The following is a 26,183-nucleotide window of genomic DNA, read 5'->3' as shown; positions in this document are numbered from 1 at the left end:
GTTGGGTGGTTTGTTGGAATGGTTGGGTGGTTGGTGGGTTAAGTGATTGAAATTGTTGTCTAGGTTGGAAGGTTCTTCCTTGGAAACCCGGTGGACCTTGATTGAATGTTGTGTTTTGTTTTTGAGTTTGGAAGTTTGGTTGTTGTGAATTTTGTTGGAAGGTTGGGTTTTGGACATTTTGAGAGCCATAAGAGAAGTTTGGGTGGGCTCTCAATCCGGGGTGATATTGGTTGTTGTTAAATGCTTGCTTGGCCGGACTAGACTCCCATATCCCGTTCACTTGCTCCATACAATTGCCATCTCCAACCACCAAAGGACACTCATTGGGTGGGTGTCCTTGGTCTCCACAAAGCTCACAACTATAGACTTGGTTCCTCATAGAAGAATTGCTAGATGTTTTGCTTGAGCTCATCAATGCAACTTGTTGCTTAAGCTCTTCTATCATCTCTTTCACTTCCACATTGTTGGCCGATTCGACCGTTGACTTCCCCTTCCTCTTGTGCCTATCATTGTTCCAATGAAAGGTACGAGAAGCCATTTCTTCAATAAGCTCTTTCGCCGTCTTGTGGTCTATCTTATCCAAAGCTCCCTTTCCCGAGCCGGAATCAAGGTTCATCTTCATCTCATTGTTTAACCCTTCATAGAAATTGTTGATGAGCTCATCATCCCCAATACCGTGGTGAGGACATAGCCTTTGGAGGCCCTTGTACCTCTCCCATGCTTCATAAAGGGTCTCATCTTCTTGTTGGGTGAACCCTTGGAGCTCACTCTTGATTCTTGCGGTTCGTTGGGGTGGGAAATACTTGTTGAGAAAAGCCTTAGAGACATCGTCCCAAGTCCGAAGAGAGTCGGGTTCACAACTTTTAAGCCATTCCTTGGCACTTCCCCTCAAAGAGTAAGGGAAAAGCCTAAGGCGTACGGCATCTTCCGTGACTCCATTGGCCTTGAACATGTCACAACTATCCAAGAACTCGTTGAGATGGTCGTTGGGGTTTTCGGTGGCTCCCCCTCCGAATTGATTCCCTTGGACAAGTTGTAGCAAGGTGGCTTTCACATCAAAATTGTTGGCTTGAATAGGTGGCTTCACAATACTCGGATTCACCACCTTTTTCGGAGCCAAGTTATCTCTCATAGGGACCGCGGCCATTGTTACTTCCGTTTCCGGTGTTGCAAAAGGATTTTCGAAAGTTTCAAAGACCCGTGGTTCCCCTTGAAGGTTCTCAATTACTGGATTTTCTTGAGGAATCGGTGTTTCTATAAGTCCTCTTCTACGGAGCGAATTTAGTCTTCTCGCGGTTGCTTCGATCTCGTGGTCAATCGGACGTATTGGTTGACCTCTTCGAGCTCTCCTAACCATGCAAGAAATCCTACACACTCAAGAAAGGGATTAGAAACAAAAGACTTAGTCTAAACAAGAACGAAAACAATTAATATCTAGCCAAACTCCCCGTGGAATTCACGCCAAAAACTTGATGGTATCAAGCTATACCTCGCAAGTGCACGATTTTATCGTTGTACACTATTAAGGGTCGATCCCACAAGGAGCTAGGAAGATTACTAATCGTTTTAACTCTATGGTTTAGCTAAGTCGACAATAATGGGAGAAGGTTATACTAGAACTACTAACAACAATGTAAAACAAACTAAATAAGAATTAGGAGAAAAGGCAAGGTAGAATGAAAAGATGGAAATCAAATAATTTAAAAACCTAAGACTCGGTTCTTCCCAAACAATTCGTAATTCCACACAATGAAATCTCTAGGCTAATCACAAGGGTAGTTAGGTGAGGAGGTGACGACTCTAATTCGCCTAAGACCCCCCTCTCGGGTTCGAAATAGGACACTAGTACTACCCACCAACCCCCCTCTCGGGTTCGAAGGTCGGAATCCCTAACTCAATACCCGACTACCCCAAAAACATGCATTATTCCCAAGGTAGTCCAATATTTGCTAAGGTCATTAAGCCCCGTCAATTCCCGGGTCATCCCACTCCCTCTCTCGAGGGTCGATTTCAAACGCTAGATTAGAGGCGTCCTACCCCGGTTCTCCCTTTCGGTCTCAACCAAGGTCAACAATAGGGTCAAATATCGGGCATCCAAATCACAACCTAACCAACTCTCGTTGGTGGTCAAGGGTCGTAAGTCAACACTACCCAAAAGTCAACCCATAAACCAAGTCATTCCTCTAACCTACCCTCACCAATTTCCCCAAATAATTAGCCTTTATGAAATTCAATTAGTGAAATTACTCATGTTGGGTCAAACCGAGCCTTAGAAGGAGACTACTCACTAATCATGGTCCTAATACCAAAATAGACAATAAAGATGGAAACTTTGGTCACAAACATGGTGGGAAGATGAAATTCACTACTAAACATGCAACAATCTAACAATAGGTGTAAGGAAAGATGATTTAATCTAATAACAAGGTTGATTAAACTAAAAGACACAATCTTTAACCAAATCAACTCAAAGATTAAGTCTTTGAGGACAACTACCCAAGGAAGGACAAATGAAAGAGAAACAAAGGAAAGATGAACAATAGAAAGATGAACAATAATGAAATTAACAATAACAAACAACAATCAACAACAATTTTAACATAAACAATCAAACAAACATAAAAGAGGAACAAAAATGTAAACAAATGAAAATAGGGAGAGAATTAATACCAACAAAATAGTGAAAGAGGAATTTGGATAGAAATAATAAAGAAGGAAATCCTTCAATCTTCTTACAAACCCAAATTCAATCACTAATTGATTGAAGAATTTCTCTAATTAAGGAAAGATTAACAAATAGATTAACAAAGTTTTAAGCTTGAAAGGGTAATTATTCTGGATCTAGGGTTGTGTGTACAAAAGGGTTTAAGAGGGGGTATTTATAGGTTCCACAAGGATTAGGACAGAAATTGAAATGGGCTTTGAAACACGTATGTGCACTCCCGGCCGGTCAACCGGCTGCCGGTCATTTGGCCGGCTGGGAGATCTCTGGAAGTTTTGAACAAGTTTGGAGGTCATCAGGTGTGCACGGCCGGTCGACCGGCCGCCGGTCCCTGACCGGCTGGGACAGCTTCTTGACTTGGAACTTGACTTTTGGCCTTGGAGGAACTCCCAGCCGGCTAGCCGGCTGCCGGTCATTTGACCGGCTGGGAGATTCCTGTAACTTTCTTCCAATTTCTTTGTTTCTTCAGCCAATGCGTCTTCCCAGCCGGCTAGCCGGCCGCCGGGCCACCGGCTGGGAACACTCCTTCCTTGTTTCCTTCTTCATTTCTTGTATACATGTGCTCCCAGCCGGCTGGCCGGCTGCCGGCCTACCGGCTGAGAGTACTCCTCAGCATCATTTCCTTCATCTTTTATGCGTGGCTTAGCATTCCCGTCTTTTTAGCCTCACTTTGTCCGTTCCCGCCTCAGTTTCTGCAAGGGGGCCACAATGTCATAGTAAAGGGAATCGGGACAAGAAACAAGAGGAAAGGGGGTGCTAAACCGCCTCAAATGGAGTTGAATATGCATGAAAATAGGGGGAAAAAGGGTGCAAAATGGTCCTATATCAATAAGCTAGACTAGATAAGAACAAGCTAAGAGATAAAGGATAGATCAAATAAAGAGAAGGACTAGAACTCGGTTCTCCCACGAATATAAGTAATTCCACATACTAATCGTCTCGGCTAATCAAAAGGGGTAGAAAGGTAAGGGGGAGATGGCTCTAATTCGCCTAGAACCTCCCTTCCGGTCTCGCAATAGGACACTAGCTACTCCGACTAACCTCCCTCTCGGGTTCGAAAGCCGGTATCCCTAACTCAAAACCCGACAACCCCAAGAACATGCATTTTCCCAAGGAGGTCAAGTAAATGGTCAAGGTCATTAAGCCCTCATCATAATCCGGGTCATCCCACTCCTCCTTCCGGAGGTCGATTTCAAACGCTAGCCTAGAGGCACCCTCCATCGGTTCTCCCTTCCGGTCTCAACCTTAGTTGGTGACAAGGTCAAATCTCGGGTACCCAAATTACAGCCTAACCAACTCCCGTTGGTGGACAAGGGTCACAAGTTGACTCTACCCAAAACCCAAACCTTAAACATGCAAATCCCCCTAGACCACCCTCACCAATTTTCCCCACAAATTAGCCTTAATGATAATTAGTTAGTGAAATTACCCATATCGGGTCAAACCGAGTCCTAGAAGGAGACTACTCACTAATCATGTTTCTAAAGGCAAAGAAAACAACAAAGATAGTCTCTTTAAGCATAAACATGGTGATAGGATGAATTCTACTTCTAAACATGCAACAACCCAACAATAATTATGAAGAAAGATGGTTTTAATCTAATAGCAAGGATGAACAAACTAAAAGACACAATCTTTAACACAATCACCTCAAAGATTAAGTCTTTGAGGACAACTAGCCCAAGAAGAACAAAGGAAAGAGAATTAATGAAAAGATGAACAAAGAAAAGATGAACAATGGTGAAAACAACAACAATCAAACAACAAGGATGCAAATTTACCAACAACAATCAAACAAACTAGAAGGAAAAACAAATGTAAACAAATGAAAATAGGGAGAGAAATAATACCAATCAAATAGTAAGAAAGGAATTAGGATAGAAAATTAGAGAAGGTGGAACCTCCAATTCTTCTTACAACCCAACTCAAATTACTAATTAATTGAAAAACTAGTCTAATTAAGGAATGATTAACAAAGTTTGAAACTTGGAAAAGGAAATAATTCAGATCTAGGGTTGTGTGTCTAAACACGATTTTTGGGGAGTATTTATAGTGTCCTCTTACTTAGGTTACAAAAAGGGGGATTAAGACAAAACACGGGTAGCAGCGACCGCCAGCCGGTCGACCGGCGGCCGGCTGCCCCTCCGGCGCCGAGGAATCTCAATTTTGGAGCTTAAAAATGGCCAACGTGACGTCCTGCCGGCTGACCGGCCGCCGGCTGGTCGGCTCAGGGTCGTTCTGCGGCTTTTCTTCCCCTTTCTTCCTTGCTAACATCCTCTCGTGCCTTGTTTCTTCCCAAATTTCCTTTGGCTAGCTGAATTACCTACAATCGAACACCGAAATCGATAATAGCGGAAATGAGAGGCAAAATGCAAGAAAAACGCCTAAGATTGTGCCTAAGAAGTCCGAGAGATTAGCAAAAGGAGGGGTAAAAAGGGGCCAAATGTTCATTCATCAAAGACTTGTTCATATGTTTGGATGATAAACTAAGTTAGGTGTTGAAGGGTTGCACAAACTTTAGTTTCCAAACTTAAAGGGATTTGTTGAAATCGTAGGATATCTTATTGACTTAGGAGTAAGAGACTAAGAAAAGTGTTTTAGTTTCGCGCATTGCAAATACTACAAAAGGAATCTAAGTAAATTGTGATAAAATGGTCAACGTAGGAATTAATGATGAATCCCTCTATAAATGACTTTATCACAAGTTATGCGATAACAGTGGGAGCATCTTTCAAGTTAAAGAGCCCAAGTCTAGCAAGAAGACTAGATAAATACTTAGAAATAAATTCAAGTTATTAGAAATAACATTGAATAGAAGGAAATAACAATTGAAAAAGTTGGAATATATGGATATAGGGTATATCCACTTGCCAAGTTTTTATTACATTTTAACTAGTGTTATTAATACACTAAAGATTATAGGATATGAAGTAGTAATAGTGTATTGACTATTCATATGTGATAATCGCATTTATCGTTTGAGTTTTATTAAACTCACCCATTACTTTGTTAAATCCAAATGGGTTGTAGAGACAAATTGAACCCCATTAAAGTGAACTGGATTGACATGGTATTCGCCCCTAGTTACTTATATGAGGTGACGTCTCGAAGTGACTAGAGTGTGATGCGATTGATGGCAAGTTCAAGTGCCATAGAGTCATATGGGATGACTAGTCGATCACATAGGCAGACTGTATGGGACACTCTGTCGGCTTAGTGACCGCTTATAGAGTTCTGGTAATTCATAAAGCCTGGTCGTGGCAAGAGCTACTATAGTATTCTTATGAGTCAATTCTTTTGACTAGAGACTATTCGCCCAAGTTGGCACAAATTTCTGATTAGCTTTGATTTATACTCTACGACTTCGTAAATGAGGTCAAACTGGGTATATTTTGGGTCATGATAAACTGTGGCTAGACGAAGGGAATAGTGCGATAGGAATTGTCCACCCCTTGTCAGGGTTGTTTGAAATCTCAAAGCCACTCGAGGAGTAGTTAACTGGAAATGCGTGGCCACGCTCGGAAAGTATCTATGGTAGATAATTCCGGTCAGACAGTTACTCTCCCGATCGAAGAAACCACTCAAGATATGATCAAGTGTAAGTACGACCTGCAAGACACCTTACATTGAGTGGGAGATTGTAATAGGACAAGAGAATTGGTGACGCACACTTGTCTCGGACAAGTGGGAGATTGTTGGAAAATGTGTCCTCAACAATAGTGTGATCACATGATTTAATATCATAATTAAATCTCATAATAAGAATACGTAAGAGATGATTCATTTATATAGTCAACTGATCAACATTAATCGGTAATGATTGGCTTGTTAGAGTTTGACGTTACTGTCGTGGGACGGTGGTGGTCAGTTGATCCCTTAAGGTCACACCTAAAGGATGATGCCCTTATCTGTAAAGTTGATTGATTGTATGATGATACAAGTTAATCAATTCCTTAAAATTGAACAAAATTCAATTTGTGAGAGAGAATATACTTATCTTATTGTAATGGGATTCAAAAAAATTTATTTTAGTAATAAAAATGCTTTATTACTAAAATTGCTTATTGTTTGAGAAACGATAGAGATAAAAATGAATGGTTAATTATAATTACAAGATGTTGTGAATTATAATTATATGACCCATTTTATTTATGTGATCAAGTATCACTAGTCAATTTGTTTTATGTAATTTAATTAATTTATAAAATGATATTTATGTGATAAATATGCATTAAATTAATTAATAACATGTGACATATTGTGCGACAATTGACAAAATAAAATGGTAATCCATTTTATGTGTTGGTCCGAAATAATGGAGGTGGAAGGTGTTAGTGGGTGATATTATTTTATGTGATAATGTTTAAATAATAACACCTACATAATCTAGCCTTACACTACCTACATTTTGATAAGAGAAAAAGAAAAAGAGAAGATGCTCTTTTGGCCTTATGTTGGCTGGCCATACTACTCTTTTAAGAGTAGTTTTGGCTCTTTCTTTTCACCTTCTTACGCATTCAACATTCACACATGCAAACTCTCTCATACTTTGTTCATCTTTCTCCAAAATTAGAGAAATCATGATCCAAATTGTTCAAATCAAATTACTAATATTATTAGTGTAATATATGAGTTTTAGTAATCAATTTTAAGGTAAACTACTAAACAAATATCTAGCAAATATTATTTAGTGGAGATAAGGGATAATCTTGGGTGCAATCAAGAGGAGTGGCTTCTATACTTGAAGTCTTGGAGGATCATCCTATTACTCATTATAGCTCAAGAACAAGTGAAGGTAGGAGACCTTACTTGTGCCCATAAACCGAAATTTACAATGTAAGGGACATTGTTTTCTTATAAATCTTTTATTTTGTTATGCATGCACTAGATCTAAAGAACTAGAAATTAAAATGTTAATTTGTTCACTATTAGAAGAGTCTAATAATAGGTATATGAACCTAACAGGTTCATGATCGTTTAACTCACTCAATAGAACCACAGAATTGCGACGCTTTCTGCCGCTCATAGTCCTCACCTTTTGGTTTATAAGCAGTGTCTCTTCTTCATCTGGTTCAAGATCGTTTAACTCATCTAATAGAACCAATGAATTGCGACGCTTTTTGCCGCTCGTAGTTTTCGCCTTCCCCTTTGCTTTACTGAAGTAATACAGTATTTACAAAAACCTTTAATACTCAAACAACAATCAATATAAATAAATAACGTATATGACAGATACAATTAGAACGAATAATATAATGGGAATGAATAGTACAGACCTCGTGCGTTGGATTTCAAGTAGCGTCTCTTCTTCATCTGATTCCTTTTCGTTTAAATCATCTAATATAACCACTGAATTGCGACGCTTTCTGCCACTCGTAGTCTTCGCCTTACCCTTTGCTTTACTGATACAATAAAGTATTTATACAAAACTTTAATATCCTGACAATAGTCAATAAAAATAGATAACAAATACAATGGGAAAGGATAATACAGACCTTGTTGTGCGTTGGATTATATGAAGCGCCTCTTCTTCAGTTGATTCTTTTTCGGATAGTTCATCCAATATGACCACTGAGTTTCGACCTTTTTTGACACTTGTTAGACTGCTAGATGATGCTTCATTGACCTACATATGTTTAACGGTTATGTTGAGAATATAGGAGGAATCATAGACGTCAATAAACATGAAGAACTTTACTATACCTCGATTACGGGATTTTCTGCAATGTTAATGACCTTGAAGTTGCTTATTCCGTCGGGTCCGTGATTGGAAGCTTGGATTTTAATTTTGAACATAAACTCTTTGCCAACAAAAGTATTTTGTATTAGTTTTGGGACTGGGTTAAAATCCTCATCGTCTTCATCCTAGTTGGATTATGAATATCAGAAATTGTTTAAAGTATATATATAGAACAAATAACAGTGGTAGCATCCATGGTAATAGGAAAGAGGTGAACTGAAACCTCAATTGGTTGAGCATCATATAAAGTGACGGCGTCTTGTCCGATAAGCCTTCTTGCGTCAGTGTCGAAAACTACAAAAATAGCCTTACAATTTTGATCTTCAACTTTCAGGTCAATGCAATATCTGGTAGAAGAAAGGAAATAAGATAGGTATATTAAGGATTCCAAGGATGTCCAATGTTTTTTTTTTTTAAATCTGGAAGTTAGCTACCTAATTGTTTGAGTTTCAATTGTTTTATGGCATTTGGAGCACCACAAATCTGATTCTATCTTCCTTCGTATAGGTTTATTGGTACAACCAAAACATGAGGTATAGTGCCAAAGTCTTTCAGTGCCAATATCTTTCACTTTAGCAACACAATAACACATGAGGTCCTGCATATAGAATTTAAGGATTAGATTAAGCTGTAGAATGAGGGAGTCTTTTTTTCACATTCATGAGTAATATATATTTATATTACCTGTTGATAATCCGTCTTGCAATATTCCACGATGCTTGATATATCTTTGTTCATAAACTGTTGCAGTGTTCTTCTAATTTGTACTCCCCAGTATCTCCCCTAATAATAAAAGTAGTACGATGAGTAATGTTTAAATCCACGCATTTATATGGGAAGAGAAATGTAAGATTTAAATTTGGAAATTACTTGAAAGATGCTCTGAAGGTGTTCACTTCCGGGATGTCTAGATTCATGTATATCCTACTCGCTGATGATGTTGATACGCTATTGTAACCTGTCACGAAAGTCGAAAAATATAGTCAGTAGGAGTTGTGTAGCATATGAATCTTATATTATTTAGTAATTGAATAGGGATCCTCACCTCTGTAGTCTTTCACCAAAAGAGAAGTAACAATTATTATATTTAGTTGGTCATAGCCATTGTATTTTTTCTTAAGTGCAAGGAAGTCAGCAACACACTGATCCCGCAATGAGATTCTTGTGCTTTGTCCCCTTTATGGAGTAAAAACAAAGTATATAATTAAAGAGATGATCTTACAAATAAAATCAGAGCATTTAAATAAGTAAATTTCATATAACGCCATAATAATATGTACCTCTCGTTTTTTATATCAACAGCAACATAACTTCCTTTAGTTACTTTTTTTTAATTCGCCCTTTACCACCACTCCAATCAAATCTATGCGTATTAAAAATTGTTAGTGACGCGTATAAAAGAGAACTTTCACTGAGAACATATACGTCTTTAAAAGGAACTTTTACTGAGAATCTACTAACCTGTGAGAACTGTATGAATTTCTCTTCTCTGATCAAGGTTATTGAAGTGGATGAAATCAAATCTATGATGAGGTATAGTTGTATCCTGATCTTCAAAAACTTTGATAAATGTGCAAAAGTAAAACCTGATCATGATCTTGCTGTCGTTGACTATTCGATAGTCTTTTAGGTTCGCGACAATGTCAAAGTTTTTGATGATGTGTATTTTTCCATCAACTACTTTTGACTGGAATCGATCCGTCCACATTTTAGGTGCAATAATTGCGTAAATATAATCACCCTATATCATAAATAAATAAATAAATTATTAGGGTGGAATGAATTTAAAAAAAGAAATCAAACAAAAAATAGCTAAATTCATTGAGATTTTATTCAAGTGAAGTAATAACTTTTCTACGTCTAACCATAATAATATTCGCAATCATGGTACGGGAAATAAATAAGTAAAAGCGTATATATGAAAAAGTAAAAAGGTGTGTAAAACTTTCACGTCATTAGAGAAAAGTACCTCCTCGTCGATCAAAACCATAGAAACGTGGAATAGTTCCTTATTATTATATGGATTGTATACATGACGTAACCGAGAGACCCTGACTTTGATTTTCCAAGCTTTATCGGACTCCTCATCATTTGGTCTCACTTTCAATTCATTGATGGTAGAATACGTCCTGGGAATAGGACAAATTGCATGAGATTAGTAACATAGGAAAATTAAGCAAAAACTACCCATAAAACCAAAGGTAGAAAACGATAGTGAAGCATATGTTACCTATAAGCCATGAAAATCAAAGTTATATAATAATAATATAAATAAAAACAATTAATTTTTTTTGTGGCGACGATAACAATAAATCAAGGAACTTCAAAATAGTATATTATGTCCGTGTTGTTGGAAGGGTATTTATATAGCATGTAAATCGAGTTTGTATGGAACTCAAAGAAATAAAATAGCATGTAAATTGAATTTGTATAGGACATTGAGAATTGAGTTTGTATAGAAGAATTGCAAACTGTATAGGACATTGAGAATTGAGTAAACTCTATCTCCTATGTCTATCAACGTACGTGGTTGAGGAGAAATAGGACAAAACTATGCAAACTTATTAGGAATAGGTAAGATGTTTACTATATCAGCATTAGGATTTAATATTATTTTAATTGTAGGTGCTTCTAAAAAGTTGGAGACTACCACGTCGCTCGAAAAAAGCCTCAAATATATATTTACTAGATTTAATGCCCGTGCGATGCACGGGCCTATTTGTAATAACCTATGATATATGATCTAATTATACTCTAGCTACTAATAAACTTAGAGAATTAACGAAAATTTGTGACTGTTGTTATATGTATCTGGCGAGTTTCGACATTCCTAAAATAAGTAAATAATTCATTTTTGATGCTTTTATGAATTTATCATTTATTATTTAAATTTAAATTCATTGTTACAATTTAAACTTATTCTATTTGAAAAAATATATTTTAAATTTCTTTAGGTAATTATGAAGTTACGGACTAACGGAGCAACTCACAACATTGGGAGAATGGAAGGTGAGGCTAAGATATACAAAAAAGTCTTTTCTATACAAACTTCAAATTCACAATATAAAGTCTTTTCTATACAAACTTTTACAGTTAAGGATCTCTATCGACATTCGTTAAACTTCCCGTCAAACCTGTGCGAAAGCAGTAAGTGGATTATACTACCACCGGTTTATACTTTCTGAGCATTATAATAAAGTTTTTTGAGCTTTGTTTTAAAAATTATGAGTCTTACTATAAAGTTTATGAGTTCATTTACTAAAACATTAAGCTCAAAAAAATTACAATAAAACTCAAAAACATTACATATAAAACTTACATAAATTTGAGTTTTGATGGAAAAAAATTAAAATCTAAATTATAAACTTTATTAAGCTCAGAAAATATACACATGCTCAAAAATAAATAGATTTGAGGTAATAAGCTCAAAAAAAAAATAGAAAAATGCTCAAAAACAAGTAAAATCTGAGGTAATACATCCGATGTATGTTCCTTTTTCTCATGCGAAAGTGTGGTACTTACAATTACATTGTCTCTTTTTTACTGATTTCACCATACTCAACAGTTTCTATCTTCTCAAGCTGAAAACTTAATCAGCAATTTGCATTGCCCTCACGAATTATGACAACGCCATTATCAATGTCTTCGCATCGCGGCCATCAATGTCTCTACACCAACGCCATCACCATCACCGTCACCATCACCAAACTGCCTCCACCCTCGATGTTATGGCTCTGTGTTCATTAATCATTATGCAGTGGTCTAGGCTCGCAAATACTTTCTCGAGTTTGTTGTCCGTTGATTTGTGTCATGGACACTGCCCACACTGGAACATATTGGTCCTGGAATAATCTCAACTGTACAATATTTCGGTTTTCAGGTGTTTTCTTAAAATTAATTTCTTTTATCATATGTTGAATGGAACATGAACAATTTAACTAAATCAATCTTATCAAAACATCACAGTGGAAAAAAGATGATAGACTTAAATTAGGTTTGAAATGGCAGCTGATGCCATAGTTAAGCCTCTTTGGCTGAACAATTTAACTAAATCAATCTTATCAAAACATCAAGAGCATATTGCATATAGAGATAGCTTGCTTGAAAATAACTATAAAAAGACTATGAAGAAGTTATGGTCACTTCCAAGTTACAGGTAAAAAATTGTAACCATATCTTTTGCATTTACAATTTTTTTTTTTTTAAATTTTTCCTAGGAGTTATTTTCCGGTAAAATTGAGGCGGAGGGAGTATTTTCGTTTTATGTGGGGGTAAAAACCCGGTTCCCAACGTATTTACCTTTGTTATACAAATTGGTGTATAATACTTATACACAAATGCTCTGTAGTACTGTTTATGGGATGGTAGTAATGGATGAAATCTAACGCCAAAGTTAACAGAGTTAGTTACTATCTAGGTCCTTACGTGGAAAAATTGAAGGTTCAAGTCCTTAATTGAAATCAATTGTAAAGTTTAGATTTTGTGGGTATCCTTAACTCCTTTTATTAAAACCATTGTACACCTTGTTATTTAATTCCTTGATACACATATTAGTATATCCCTTTGCGCGGTCTTATTGTTAACTTGTTCTTCGATGGCTGGTTCTCACATTCGAAGACATAAGACGATAATTTCAAAAAAAAATTATTATCTAATGTATTTGGTTTACGTTATTAGTATTTGTTTACGTTTCCTACCTTACTGTATAATATTTTTTTTTTTATGGACATTAATAATTATACTAACAATGTAACACACACTTTAAATAAGTGTTGGTAACCAAGTTCAGGAAATTAAAAAGGCGACAAACAATCACACATTCATATCCATGGAATGTATAATATTCAACCCATTAGTCTTTGAGTAAAAAATAAAGAATATATCAGCTCTAGAATTGTACTCAGAAATAATAATAGTTAGATACCGAATTACCATTAAATTGCTTAGCTTCTACGAAGTATATATACTATGTGGGAGTTGGATCTGATCAATTTTCAGTACAGAAGTCTTATAGAATAACGATACATACAACAATAAGAACTTTGTTAGAGATTTTACGTGATATTTTGTGTTTTTGCTATCTCCACTGCATTATTATTTGAATGGCCTCAAATGTTTCTCTTATGCACGGCTTAAGAACGGTAGCACATATCTTCATCTCATAGGGGATCTTCATCTCATAGGGGATCCATTATTAACGACCTCGAGGAAAAACCATAAAAGTGAAGCACCTACAAATATATGAAAGGAAAAAACAAATGAATATGATGATTGTTGAATAAAAAGGAGGTAAGCAACGTGCAAATAGAGTAAATAGTATGGACAAATTAAAGTAATTAAAATATCTTAAAAACATGATCGAAATAATAATAAGTCGAATAATGTAGGTCTCATAAGAGAAAAACACAAAAGCATGTGAACAAAGCTATCTTGGTAAGTCATTTGTGCGTATGAATCATCTTTATATATAGGCAGTGAGTTGTTTGAAGAGCAATGAAACTCTTTTTCTTTTAGAATTTTAATTAAGAGAAAAGTCTGGAAGGATACATCCTAACAAATTTAAGATAGCAATCGTGATGAATTTTTATCCTTTATTACTTTTCTGTTTTAAAATTCAAGTTGATTATTTTTTATTTAAAGTCTTCTAATAAAGTTGGAGTCTCTAAAATCGCTCGAAAAAAAGTTTCCTTTAATAATATAGATAGATATTGATTTTTAAAGTCGTCACTGAAATAAAAAAATTTAGATTTTAGGTTCACATGATTCATTGAATTCTGTTTATGGCAGCCGATGGAAATGCAATCCAAGCAACGTTTCTAGAGTGAACAGAGTAAATGATTGTTTTGATCTTGAAGGGCGGCTAAATTTGAGATAACTATGTTAATTACTGATCCCCTCTTAATTTTAATAAAGTTATTTGATGGAGTGCTGTCCAGTTATTCGAGTACAATATGAGCTTTGTAAACACTGTCTTATCATTCTCAAAGTCTTGGTTACTTTGGATCTTCTTGAGGTTTGTAATCCATTGAGGAACCAACATTTGGCTATAGAGGAAAAGTCTTATAATAAAACTTGGAATATAGAGACGGACAAGTTTCTGTGACTTGTCCATTTATGCGAGCACATTATGAAATTCGGCTTCAAATTACGGGTTTTATACCTTTCTACAACTTATCTGGATTTCCTTTGCAAAAGGGTAGATGTTCTAAATGTTCAATTGTTATGTAACCAAACTTTGGAGGAGGCAATGACGAATAGGGAAATAAAAGAGGGGGGCAGGGAGGAGGATTCATCTTAATAAGAGTGTTGGGTTTGTGCCTTGATTCTGTTAGTCGCCGTTCGAACGACTATGCGGTCTGATAGAGTGTTATTGGGCTAGGTCTGTCTTGGGCCTTTATTAGGTCATTCTGTATTAGGTCTTAGAGAGTGTTATATAAACTCTCTAAGCCTCTACCTAGCTGTCATACCGTCTAAATCTGTAATCTGAAAACTCCTCACATATCAATAAAACTCTCTCCCTTCTGCTCTGTGGACGTAGCTAACAAACCGTTAGTGAACCACGTAAATCTGTGCGTTTGTCTCTTTATTGTTTTTATTTGTTCTTTCTTACTTCTGTTACAACAAAGAGTTTAAGGAATTATCTCTAAAAAAGAAAAGTCAATTGCTGGCACTTGTACTTGCACTTGAACCATAAACAATTGACTAGAAGAGTTTGAATGGATGAAATAGATTAAATACGTGTGATCAGTGAGTAAGATGATGGATCGAGTCGGATTTATTAATATTAGCCCCATTTCTTTGAAACTACCTCAGTTTTTAATGTTTGTGAGGTCATATTAATCAAATAAGGGCAATTTCTAAAAAGCAAAGAGAATATCATTTAAATAATAATAGGAATTTTAGACTCGTTAACACAAAGTTAATGGAAGACCACAAATACTATCCTACAACTAGTTGTATAGTAGCATTGTACAACCGCCTCAAAGTTATTGAGCTCTTACACAAGGTTGTTGAGCTATTTTACAAGTTATTGAGCTATTTTACAAAGTTATTGAGCTTAATAATTATTCTGTTAAGCTCAATAACTTTGTATCATAACTCGATAATTTTGTTAGTAGAGCTCGATAACTTTATAACAAAGCTCAACTACACTGAATAAGTTGTATATACAACCAGTTGTATAATACATTAACTGGACGGGGTAAACGGAGGGAGTATCATTTAAATAAACCGGGAATAATGAACATTAACATTTACACAAATGGTGGGGTAAATGTCTCGCAACCAATATAGCTTAACATAATATCTTTACAAGTATGGAATCGCATGCTACTAATTGTTGGAGTTAGTGTCATTCACAATAGTGCGTTTACATAATAAATCTCATTAAAGGAATATCATCAGATATTTAATTATTTGATCATCGTTAGTTGATTAACGTAAATCGATAACGGTTGGCTGACTAGAGTTTGACATTATTATCGTGAGACGACGGTGATCAGCTGACCCCTTTCGGTCACACCTATAGGAACGAATCCCAATTGATAACTAATTAATTGTATGAGATACAATTTATTTAGTCCCTTGATTTATAGACTAAAAGGTTAGTCGATTATTTTTAGAGAGATTTCGAGTTGCGAACTCAAGACACGGTAGTTATTATTTAATTATGTGATATTTGAATAATAAATTTTGGGAGACGAGTTTTAGTTAATTAATTGTTAATTCACTAAAATTGTAGTAATTGATTAATGTGATTAATATTAGTACGTAAATAATATGTGTAGCGGTACACGTATATTTACGGAGTGATTTGGACGAAATTAATTGGAAGCATTTAAACATGAAACGATGTTTAAATAAAATTTACACGTATTTGTGCGACAAATATAAGAGCCAAAATGGACCCGTAAATGGGACATTGGACCGTGTAAATAGAGTGTAGTGGATGATTATAAACATAATCATTTCACTTTGCTTGTTTTTCTTCCATAAAATTGTCATATGATCATTGTGCATGTGATAAAGATTGGACAAAAAAATTGAAACAAGTCCACTCTCTTACTCCAGTTAATAGATCCTACCACCAGTTGTATCCAGTTGTATATTCTAGAACTCGAGCTATATAATAAAGTTTTCGAGCTTTGTTTTAAAGAAGCTGAGCTATACCATAAAATTTCTGAACTCACTCACTTAAACATAAAAAAAATTAACTTTAAGAAAGCTCAACAAAATTACACATAAGCTCGATAAGATATACCTTGGTTGTATGATGTTATTGTACCACTGGAGGTATAATATTATTTGTGCTCTTACTCCACCTCTCCCACCGGTTTTCCTCCTCCAATATAGACCAATTTTTGTTCAATTTTTCACATGCTAGCTCACTTGTTTTTGCATGTGAACAAAAATTGCTTCTCTCTCTAAAATAAATATTCATCACTTACTAAGCTTGTTAGTATACAAAAATAAATATTTACTAAGCTTGTTAGTAATATTATAAATATTATCAAGTGTTAATTTTACAAGTATCAAGTTAATACTTGTAAGATTATTTTGGGTGTTGTTCTTGGGTGCAACTTGAAGGAGACTTTCTTTTTGAAGGTTTTTCTAGGAGGATCATCCATCTTTACTTAGCTCAAGAACAAACTAGATAGGTGATCTAGTTTGTGCCCATTTTACCATCAAAATCAATGTAAGGAAATTGTTTTTCCTTAATCTTTGTTTTTATCCTTTTATATTAGCATGCATGTTACATAGATCACTAATACAACATATTATGAGATAATTTTTTTTAATTAGAGAGTCTAATTAGGATCTATAATCTTTCAAGTGGTATCAGAGCTTAGGCTTGTAATTTGCATGTTGATTTTAAGCATATTAAACAAATTATGAGATAATTTGGTAAATTCAAAAATTGTGTTAGAAGAGGTTTTAGCACAAAAATTTTTGGACATGCATGCCTACTGATCTCAAAAGGGTTGTGGTAAAATTTGGTGATTTATAATGTTATTTTGCTATTTTTAACGATTTTTGGTAGAAAACCGAGTCAAAATGCCGTATTTTGGTTAAGAGTTAACTAAAATTAGTTAAAAATTGATTCGGGTCATGAAATTTTTATGGTGTTTCATGAATGTTTTCTAAAGATTGTATGTAAAATTTCGAAGGTTGGTTTGAAGTTTTGCATGTTTATTTATTTTATGAGATAAAAGTCGATAACAACAACAACATCAGAGCCTTAATCCCAAAATGATTTGGGGTCGGCTGACATGAATCATCCTTTCGAACCGTCCATGGGTGAACGCACGCCTCAAAATGCGAATAAAAAAAAGGGAAGATGAAAAACAAAAAGGAAGAACGAAAATGTAATGGAAAGTTAAGGTAAACTTAGGGGTTTTGAAATCGGATTCCGTCTTTCTTTTATAAAAACTTAAAATTTAAATCGAGAGAAAAGATTAAAACGATTTTAAAAACCGAAATAGAGTTAAGGCTCCGGAATGAACCAGGTAAAATCTATAGGAAAGTGGTTGGTGAAAAAGTGTAATAAAGGAGAGAAAAATAAATAATTTATTTTTTTTAAATTAAATAAAAAAACATTAAATCTGTCAAAAAACATCAAATACTAAAAATCCACATGTATCCTTTCCCTCCATTGTGCCCTCTCCGTCACCATACTCTCCTCAAGCCCCAGAACTCTCATATCGTGCTCTATCACTCTCAACCATGTCTGTCTCGGTCTTCCTCTGCCTCTAGGGACCTTTTCTGTTCTCCAAGTCTCCAGCCTCCTAACTGGTGCATCCATAGGTCTCCTTCTCACATTTGTTTCTGCCCTTGATAAATTTATGTACATTTAAAAATATTATTTAAAATTTAAAAGTGAAATTTAAAATGTGATTTCACCTTATTTTGACGATTATTGGTTTTAGTGGTTAAAAACCGATAATTATCGATCTTTTTCTTCATAAAATTTATCCGAATTTTTTGGGCATTTTTTTCTGTCATTTTGGTGTTCTGGAGAGTATTCCAGAATACTCAATTTTTTTTTGTTTCATTTTTGGTAATATTTTTAATTATTTTGGATTTATTACTTAATTATTCATCATTAAATTAAACTAATTATTTTCTATCACCAAATCAAACTAATTATTCATCATTAAATTAGTGAGGACTAATTTTGAGGTCCAAAACAGTTTAGAAAATTATTTTGGACTTAAATGAGAGTTCATTATTGATTTTTACAAGTTAAAAATCGATTAAAACCACAAAATCGAGATGGATACCAACGATTGATAGATAAGGCGATTTTGGCATCATTTTACAGCATTTTAAGCATATTTATTTAAGTTTAATGAATGATTGTCATTTATTTAAAGTATTTATATTGTTGTACCTAGTATGTCCTAGTTTGTTTTAATCGTTATTACCCGAAATGAATGGAAATAGCGATTTGTTTGTAATTTAAATACAATCTCGTATCGTCGGTTTGTAATTAATTAATAGTTTTATTTATTTTATTAATTAATGTATAATAGGAATAGCTATGTAATTTAATTGTAATAGTTATTCTTACCGACGTTTCCAAAAGACGGATTACATCGAGACGAAGTCTATTTTTGGAAGGTGTTCCAAATCCCACAAGAAGGAGCCACTTTTGGAATGAAGAGGCAAGAGACCAAGGAGTTGGTTTTTGATATGTAATAGTCTAGTTTTTATTAACTAGGTAGCCATACTAGAATTATTCATATGCTTGCTTGTTTTTATTTTCGCGCATGCCAAAATCGTCATTCACATGCATTTTATTTTCGCGTTTGTCAATTCATGTCATTTACATTCACCGACTTAGTTCACTTATAGGGAATTTATGACTAAATTGACAAGATCTCTCACATAACTAAAATTGAGATTAATCTTACCAATTAGTAACACCTATGAATCCCTTGTTCATTAGAGCCACGCTCGCCCAAGCGGGGTGTTCTCTTTTTACCTTTGATAAGTAGGGTGGTAAACGGTTATTGAAGGAAATGTAGATTCATATACATACTAACATACTCTTATATGTCAAAGTTAATTTGTCATAAAATTAAACATGGATTTTATGCATGCAAACAATATAATAAAAGAGAAGAAATCATATCCTTACATTGAAATTTCGGTTCAAATGGGCACAAAAGAAATCTCCTTTTCTTTTGTTCTTGAGCTTTCCTTTAATGGAAGAACAAGATCCAAGTGTAGGATCTCTCCTTAGGAATAATACCCAAAGCTTAACTCTTAATCTAATTAATATTATTTGAGCTAGTATAATATTAATCTCATGAAAAATGAACCAAAAATTTGTTTGGTTTAGACTCCTAAAACCGGGTAGGAGATGTGGAGAGGAAGAGTATTATTTTTATCTCTCTAAAAATAATTTTACATGGTTGAATTGAATAATAATAATCACCCACACATACATATGGTGAATAATAATTATTTTAAGTAAAAGAACTCTTGTTCTTTTCTATGTAGAACCGATTGGGAGGGAAGGAGAGCCCAATGCATGGGCTAATTTTTCTACCCAAGAAATGTAGGCTTGCATGGCTACACATAGGTAGATCATCATTGTGTTTTCTCTTATTAAAATAATTAACACAATTTTTCCACTAAAACCCTCTTAATATTTCGGTACTTATAAAATGGAAAGTCCATTTTATATTTTGTCATTTGTCAATTTTGTCACATGTTACATGTTACATGACATGTAACAATGCAATGTATTTTTATCATATTAAAAATCAACGTATTAATAAAAATACGTCATATACAAAAATCGACTTAGTAATTCATAATTACTTATACCAAAATATTTTTACCAATTTATAAATCATATTTATAATAATTCATTCAATTCCGATTGTTTCTCTAAACAACAATTTCATCCGAGTAATGAAACAATTCGATTACTCGAATCGTATCTCATTTAATCACATTTCAATTTGATACGTAAATTTTACTTCCAAAATCGTCCATCAATTTTTCAAGTAATTTAATTAACTCGTAACATTATACGATTAATTAAATGATCAATTAAGAGTATTGCCCTATAGGTATGACCTAGGGGGTCAACTGATCACCACCGTCACACGACGTAATGTCAAACTCTAGTCGACCAATCATTACCGATATATGTTGACCAATGACGAGAACAAAATTACTTCCCAATTGTATTCTTTAAAATGAGATTTAATAATGATATTTAAATCACATGATCGCACTATTGTTGAGGACACATTTCCCAACAATCTCCCACTTGTCCTCGACAAGTGTGCGTCACCAATTCTCTTGTCCTATTACTATCTCCCACTCAATGCAAGGTGTCTTTCGGTCGTACTTGCAAGTGATCATATCGAGAGTGGTTTCCTCGATCCGGAGAATAACTGATTGACCGGACTTATCTATCATAGATACTTTCCGAGCGTGGCCACGCATTTCCAGTTCATTACTCCTCGAGTGGCCCTGAGATATTGTTTTAACCCTGACAAGGGGGTGGACAATTCCTATCGCACTCATTCCCTTCGACTAGCCACAGCCATCATAACCCAAAATATGCCCATTTGACCCCATTTACGAAGGTCGTAGTAACACAAATCAAAGTTAATCAAAACCGAGCCATCTTAGGTGAATAGTCTTTAGTCAAAAGAATCGACTCATTTGAATACTATAGCAGCTCTCGCCACGACCAGGCTATATAAATTTGCCAGAACTCTATAAGCGGTCATAAGGCCCGACAAGGTGTTCCTAACATCTGCCTATGTGATCGACTAGTCATCTCTCATGACTGTATGGCACTTGAACTTGCCATCAATCGCATCACACTCTAGTCACTTCGAGACGTCACCTCATACAAGTGACTATGGGCGAATACAATGCTAATCCGTGTTCACTTTAACGGGGTTCAATTGTCTCCACAACCCGTTTGGATGTAACAAAGTATAATAAAAGAGTTTTAAAGAAAAACTCGAACGACAAATGCGATTATCACATATGAATAGTCAATGCCTGATTACTATTCCATATTCTATAATCTAATTTGATCTTGCATGTAGTTGTTTATTTCAATTCAATTGAAATGACATGACTCATCATGTTTAGCCTAGGAGAAGGCTTTGGTTAGTAGGTTTTATCAACTTCTTGTACCTTACTCAACCTTACTACATATTCGTTTTCCTTTGTAATGTATACATTTGCATCACAACACTTTCTGAGTACGTGTCGAGATCCAATCAAGACATAGGCCCTCTTAGCCTAAGAATAGCTCCCACTGTTTTCACAAATGTGGGACTCATCTTTCTTGCACATCTCATGATCGCAAGTGTACTCAATTTCCGTTATAAATATCTCTCATTGTTCTTTATTGCCTAGAACGATTCTAGAAAATCTACTTCTTAATTAACATTGCCACAATGGTATCTTAACCATCCTAGTGTGTTTTGATTATGGTTTTGTCGGAAACCATGCGCAACCTCAATTGTCAATTGTCACTTGTGTAACACCCTTACACAAAATTGCATCATAAACACTTTGCTTTACTTCCTTAATGCTTCTGCAAGCACTTAAGGGTAATCTTTACAGCTTACTTGGTAAAGATTACTTAAATTCGATTTTTGAAAAACAACTCATCATGCTCAAGGCATATGAAGTGTTATACATCATTTCTTTTTAATTGATTCGGCAGCGGAAGCAAATGAAATCAATCAAATATGTTCAATTTAATTGAACTAGTCATGAATCTTATCAACATAAGACTTCTTCTACGACGCTTATATCATGTGGATTTATCTTCATAAATTCGGATATTCAAGATGTATTATAATACTCCAAAAGTCTTAAATCATTCTCAATGATCAATATGTCATCCACATATCGGACTAATTAAAAATTCCGTAACTCCCACTAAACTTCATGTATAAACACAACTTCTCGACTTATCGAGAAATGTTTTATCACATGATCAAAATGTTGATTCCAACTCATTGATGTCCTACTTAAGATTCTCTCTTAAGTTTCACATAATCTTAGGATTGCAAGAATCTACAAAACTCAAGACATGTATTGAATACATTCCTTCTTTTGAAGAAGCGGGTTTTAGATTCACTTGCTACGTATTTCATAACCTCATAATGAAACACAATCCTTAAGAAGATCCAAATAGACTTAAGCATTTTAATTAGATCCAAATAGACTTAAGCATTTTAATTAGTGCAAAACCCTTTGCAACCAATCTTGCTTTGAAATATCTCTTTATTAGTGCAAAACCCTTTGTCACTAATCAAGCCTTTTGTTTTGGATTTTCATGGCTCTAAGCCTTGTATTGAGTTGTGACTTGAACACTCTTATGTAAGTCATATGTTCATTACTTTCTAGAAGTAATCAACTTGAATCAAACAATTTCTTTTGTAAGTTATAAGCTCTTTACTTTCTTAAAAGTAGCATGAATTCATCATCTTTACAAGTGACGAATTTAACCTCCTAGGTTTTGAAGAAACAATGTCTTACACAAAACGTCTCATGTAGCCAAGAAAGACCAGTTTCTTGCGACAACGTTTTACACAAAACATCTCACGTAGCCAAGAAAGACCAGTTTCTTGCGACATAACATCTTGTGGCTCTTTGAATAATTTCTCCCACTCTGTCTTCAAAAATAAACTTGTATTTTAGAAAGACAGCTTCATGAGCCGCAAACCCGTCGTACTCGTGATAATTGAAAAGGGAAAAATGAGCATTTGTTTCTTGTGAAAACTTACAAACATGGTACCCTTACCATTTCATATCTCATATGATTCGTATTAGTGGAAAAATAATTTAGACAAAAATGATAAAAACCCCAAAAGGATCAAGTAACTCAAAGTAACTTGATTGAAATCCAAACCATATCGAATAGCGTTTGATTTCTTATCCATCCACACATTATTTCATAATGCGTGCTAAGAGAGATTAACTTGTGATACTATATCACATTTCCTTTGGCTTATATCAAAGTCTTCACTTTGATAATCCCATCACGACTAAATCGTGATTCCTTGAACTCTTGAACTTCTTCAAAGATTTCTTTATTTACCTTATTAAGTGAACATATTAGTGTCAACTTAAATCGTTGGTAAAAGATAATGATCAACCTATTTTGGATCGATGATATACAACCTCGATCACCTTTTCAACCAAAAGGCACGAGACATCTTGCTTTGAATACAAGATACGCATATACCATTAACAATCTAATGGTTTCAAGAGTACTCGATAACTCCTTGCGTTCATCATTCCAAAATTTAAGGTTCAATCTTGGGTTACCAGTTTAAATCTTACATCATCTACATGATATATCATTCTAGTTTGGTTTAGAATATAATCACCTTGATAATGGGCTAGCCATACATCAAATCGTGGTGTATAAGGTCACAAAAGTGAAAACCTCTTTTGTATCTTAACAAGTTTATATTCTTATTTAGAGTTTATGCACTTAATAGTCACAATTAAGTACAACTTTAAATCCAAAAACTAGATTGAGTACACAATTACTCTATCTCTCAACATTATTGTTGCTAGTCGTCATATTCTAATCATCTTATGTGTCGAATACAATGATGAAAACCTCCATTGGTTTCTAATGTTGACGAAGTGGTACTAGCAAAAATTTATGTTTAGTCAAATAAACATTTAAAGAAGAAGGTCCCATTAGATGTCCCACAACTAACTTGTTGATTCTTCAATAATTTGGGGTAGTTTCCTTTCTCGTGTCCAACATTTGAGACAATGGAAACTTTATCGGTCGGGATTGATAGGTTTAGTATCGTCATTCTCAACAACTTTACTTTTAACATTACCTTGTATCAATTCCATTATAATCTTTACTTCTTGAACCTCGTCCTCATCTTAACAGGTTAAGAGAATGCTCCCACTCATTTCAATGAGTCTTTGCTTTGAGAAGCAAAATTGAATTCATGAAGAACACTCTTCATTTGTTCGTTTTAGTCTTAAAAACTTTCATTGAGGTGGTTGCGTTATTTTGGTTAATTACGAATTCTTGACAAAACTAATTACCAAAATAATTTATCGCTTCAAGGTACTTAATTCAATTAAGTATATGAAAAACAATCCATTGTAAGTAGATGTGTTAGTCAAGAATCAAAAACCTGTTTGATAATGAATAACTTTAATCTATACTCTTTACAAGAGATCCTTAGCAATGGTTCATACGAGGTCTTTAGAAGAAAATTCATATTTTGTCTTTAGTTACGATGTTTTAATGGAGTTTTGAATCAAAATCGAAATGATATCGTATATGAATTGTGGTAAAGAAATAGAACAATATGATAACGGAATAGTGGAAAACAAAACATTCATCGTCATATTAATACTTGTAAACAAGTATAGCATTTACATAGTGACCTCTACCCAACTATGATAAATGATTCCAAGATCCAAATTCATATTAACTTGGGCACGGGGTAGCCGATGAAACCCTTATCAATATAACTCGGTGGATTAACTCTTTAATCGATTCTACTTTTAGAACTCTCGGTCGATAAATTTACTCTAATATTTATCTATAGCCCAAAACACATCAACAAGGGCACGGGGTAGCCGATGAAACCCTTATCAATTACTTTTGTTGAGTTCAATCCAAATTTCGAATAAATGTGTCCATTATCCAAACCCACATTAACTTAGGCACGGGGTAGCCGATGAAACCCTCATCAACATGAATTCGGTGGATTAACATTTATCACCCACTTCCCCTACGTAACAAGGTTTGTACCCCGGGGTAGCCGAGTGCACTCCCTCGCGAAATAGGTTTTCATGGTTTCTACTATTTGGTAAGGCTATGTCTCAATTAGTTGTTTTAGCGAGAGGTCATGTCAATTTATTATCTATCACGTTTTAAGTGAACTAAAGCGGTGAACTACGATAATTCGAATTGACACGGTCGATAAACTCGATAAAATAACAATGCATGTTTAGTTATGGCGATTTAGCGATGCATGTGACATAAAATAAAATGCAAGCATAAAAGTAAATAAATCCTAGTATGGCCTTTCCTAAAATAGAAAAACTATTGATCTATTACATATTCGGAAACCAACTCCATTGGTCCCTTGAACTTCGGTTGTGGCACGCATCTCGAGGTAACACCGTCTTTATGTATCGCCATTCTTGAAGAAATCCGTCTTTTGGAACTCCGGAATGAATAAAATTACATAATTTCCTATTATACATTTGTAACTAAAATAAAATAAATCTATTAAATTACAAAACGGTGATACGAGATCACAATAAAAATTACAACCGAATCGATATTCCCATACATTTCGGGAAATACCAATTAAAATCTAAGGCCATACTAAGTAAAATTACATAATTCAAAATTACATAAATTAAAATTATGACAATCATAAAGAAAAATGCAGCATTATAATATGTATGAACATGCTCAATTTTTATGCAAAATCGCCTTTTAATTAGCCAATATCGTATATTACTCGGTTTTTACGGATTTGCGTGATTTCAACATTTTATAATCACAAAAATGCATAAACTCATATTTATGCATAAGTTAATTACCCTAACCTCTTAGGACTCAAAATTTAGTCTTCACTAATAATTTGACCATAATTAACCAATATTTTATAAAATTGTTCATAAATGGACTAAAAATTACAAAATAAGCTATTAAACCTCAAATAAATC

At 34.6% G+C, this 26,183-nt stretch overlaps 1 protein-coding gene and 1 non-coding gene across 4 annotated transcripts; one reads left to right on the top strand and one right to left on the bottom strand.

Annotated features, from left to right (window-relative positions):
* The first annotated feature begins 671 nt into the window (after positions 1-671).
* On the top strand, positions 672-778 carry LOC141658066 (small nucleolar RNA R71). Its single transcript, XR_012548976.1, has one exon. It is a non-coding gene; the product is annotated as a small nucleolar RNA R71 (small nucleolar RNA).
* A 1,967-nt stretch (positions 779-2,745) lies between these two features.
* Positions 2,746-13,952, bottom strand: LOC141655922 (uncharacterized). 3 transcript variants are annotated; one of them, XM_074462916.1, is made up of 14 exons: positions 13,521-13,952; positions 11,985-12,319; positions 10,432-10,591; positions 9,924-10,203; positions 9,743-9,825; positions 9,333-9,420; positions 9,147-9,245; positions 8,897-9,060; positions 8,686-8,809; positions 8,426-8,587; positions 8,218-8,348; positions 7,999-8,124; positions 7,758-7,878; positions 2,746-3,414 (listed from the first exon to the last, which is right to left on the bottom strand). In XM_074462916.1, exons 7-14 carry the CDS (start codon positions 9,198-9,200, stop codon positions 3,388-3,390), a joined length of 909 nt encoding a protein of 302 aa, XP_074319017.1. In that variant the 5' UTR covers positions 9,201-9,245; positions 9,333-9,420; positions 9,743-9,825; positions 9,924-10,203; positions 10,432-10,591; positions 11,985-12,319; positions 13,521-13,952; the 3' UTR covers positions 2,746-3,387. The 3 variants fall into 3 exon arrangements, with proteins under 3 accessions (XP_074319017.1, XP_074319015.1, XP_074319016.1); XM_074462914.1 differs by lacking the exon at positions 2,746-3,414 and adding an exon at positions 4,693-5,045; XM_074462915.1 differs by lacking the exons at positions 2,746-3,414; positions 9,743-9,825; positions 9,924-10,203; ... (1 more) ...; positions 11,985-12,319; positions 13,521-13,952 and adding exons at positions 4,693-5,045; positions 9,508-9,722.
* Positions 13,953-26,183: the final 12,231 nt, after the last annotated feature.

This window comes from Silene latifolia, chromosome 5, assembly GCF_048544455.1.
Source record: "Silene latifolia isolate original U9 population chromosome 5, ASM4854445v1, whole genome shotgun sequence".
Lineage (NCBI taxonomy): Eukaryota > Viridiplantae > Streptophyta > Magnoliopsida > Caryophyllales > Caryophyllaceae > Silene > Silene latifolia.
This window is presented reverse-complemented; position numbering and strand designations above follow the sequence as displayed.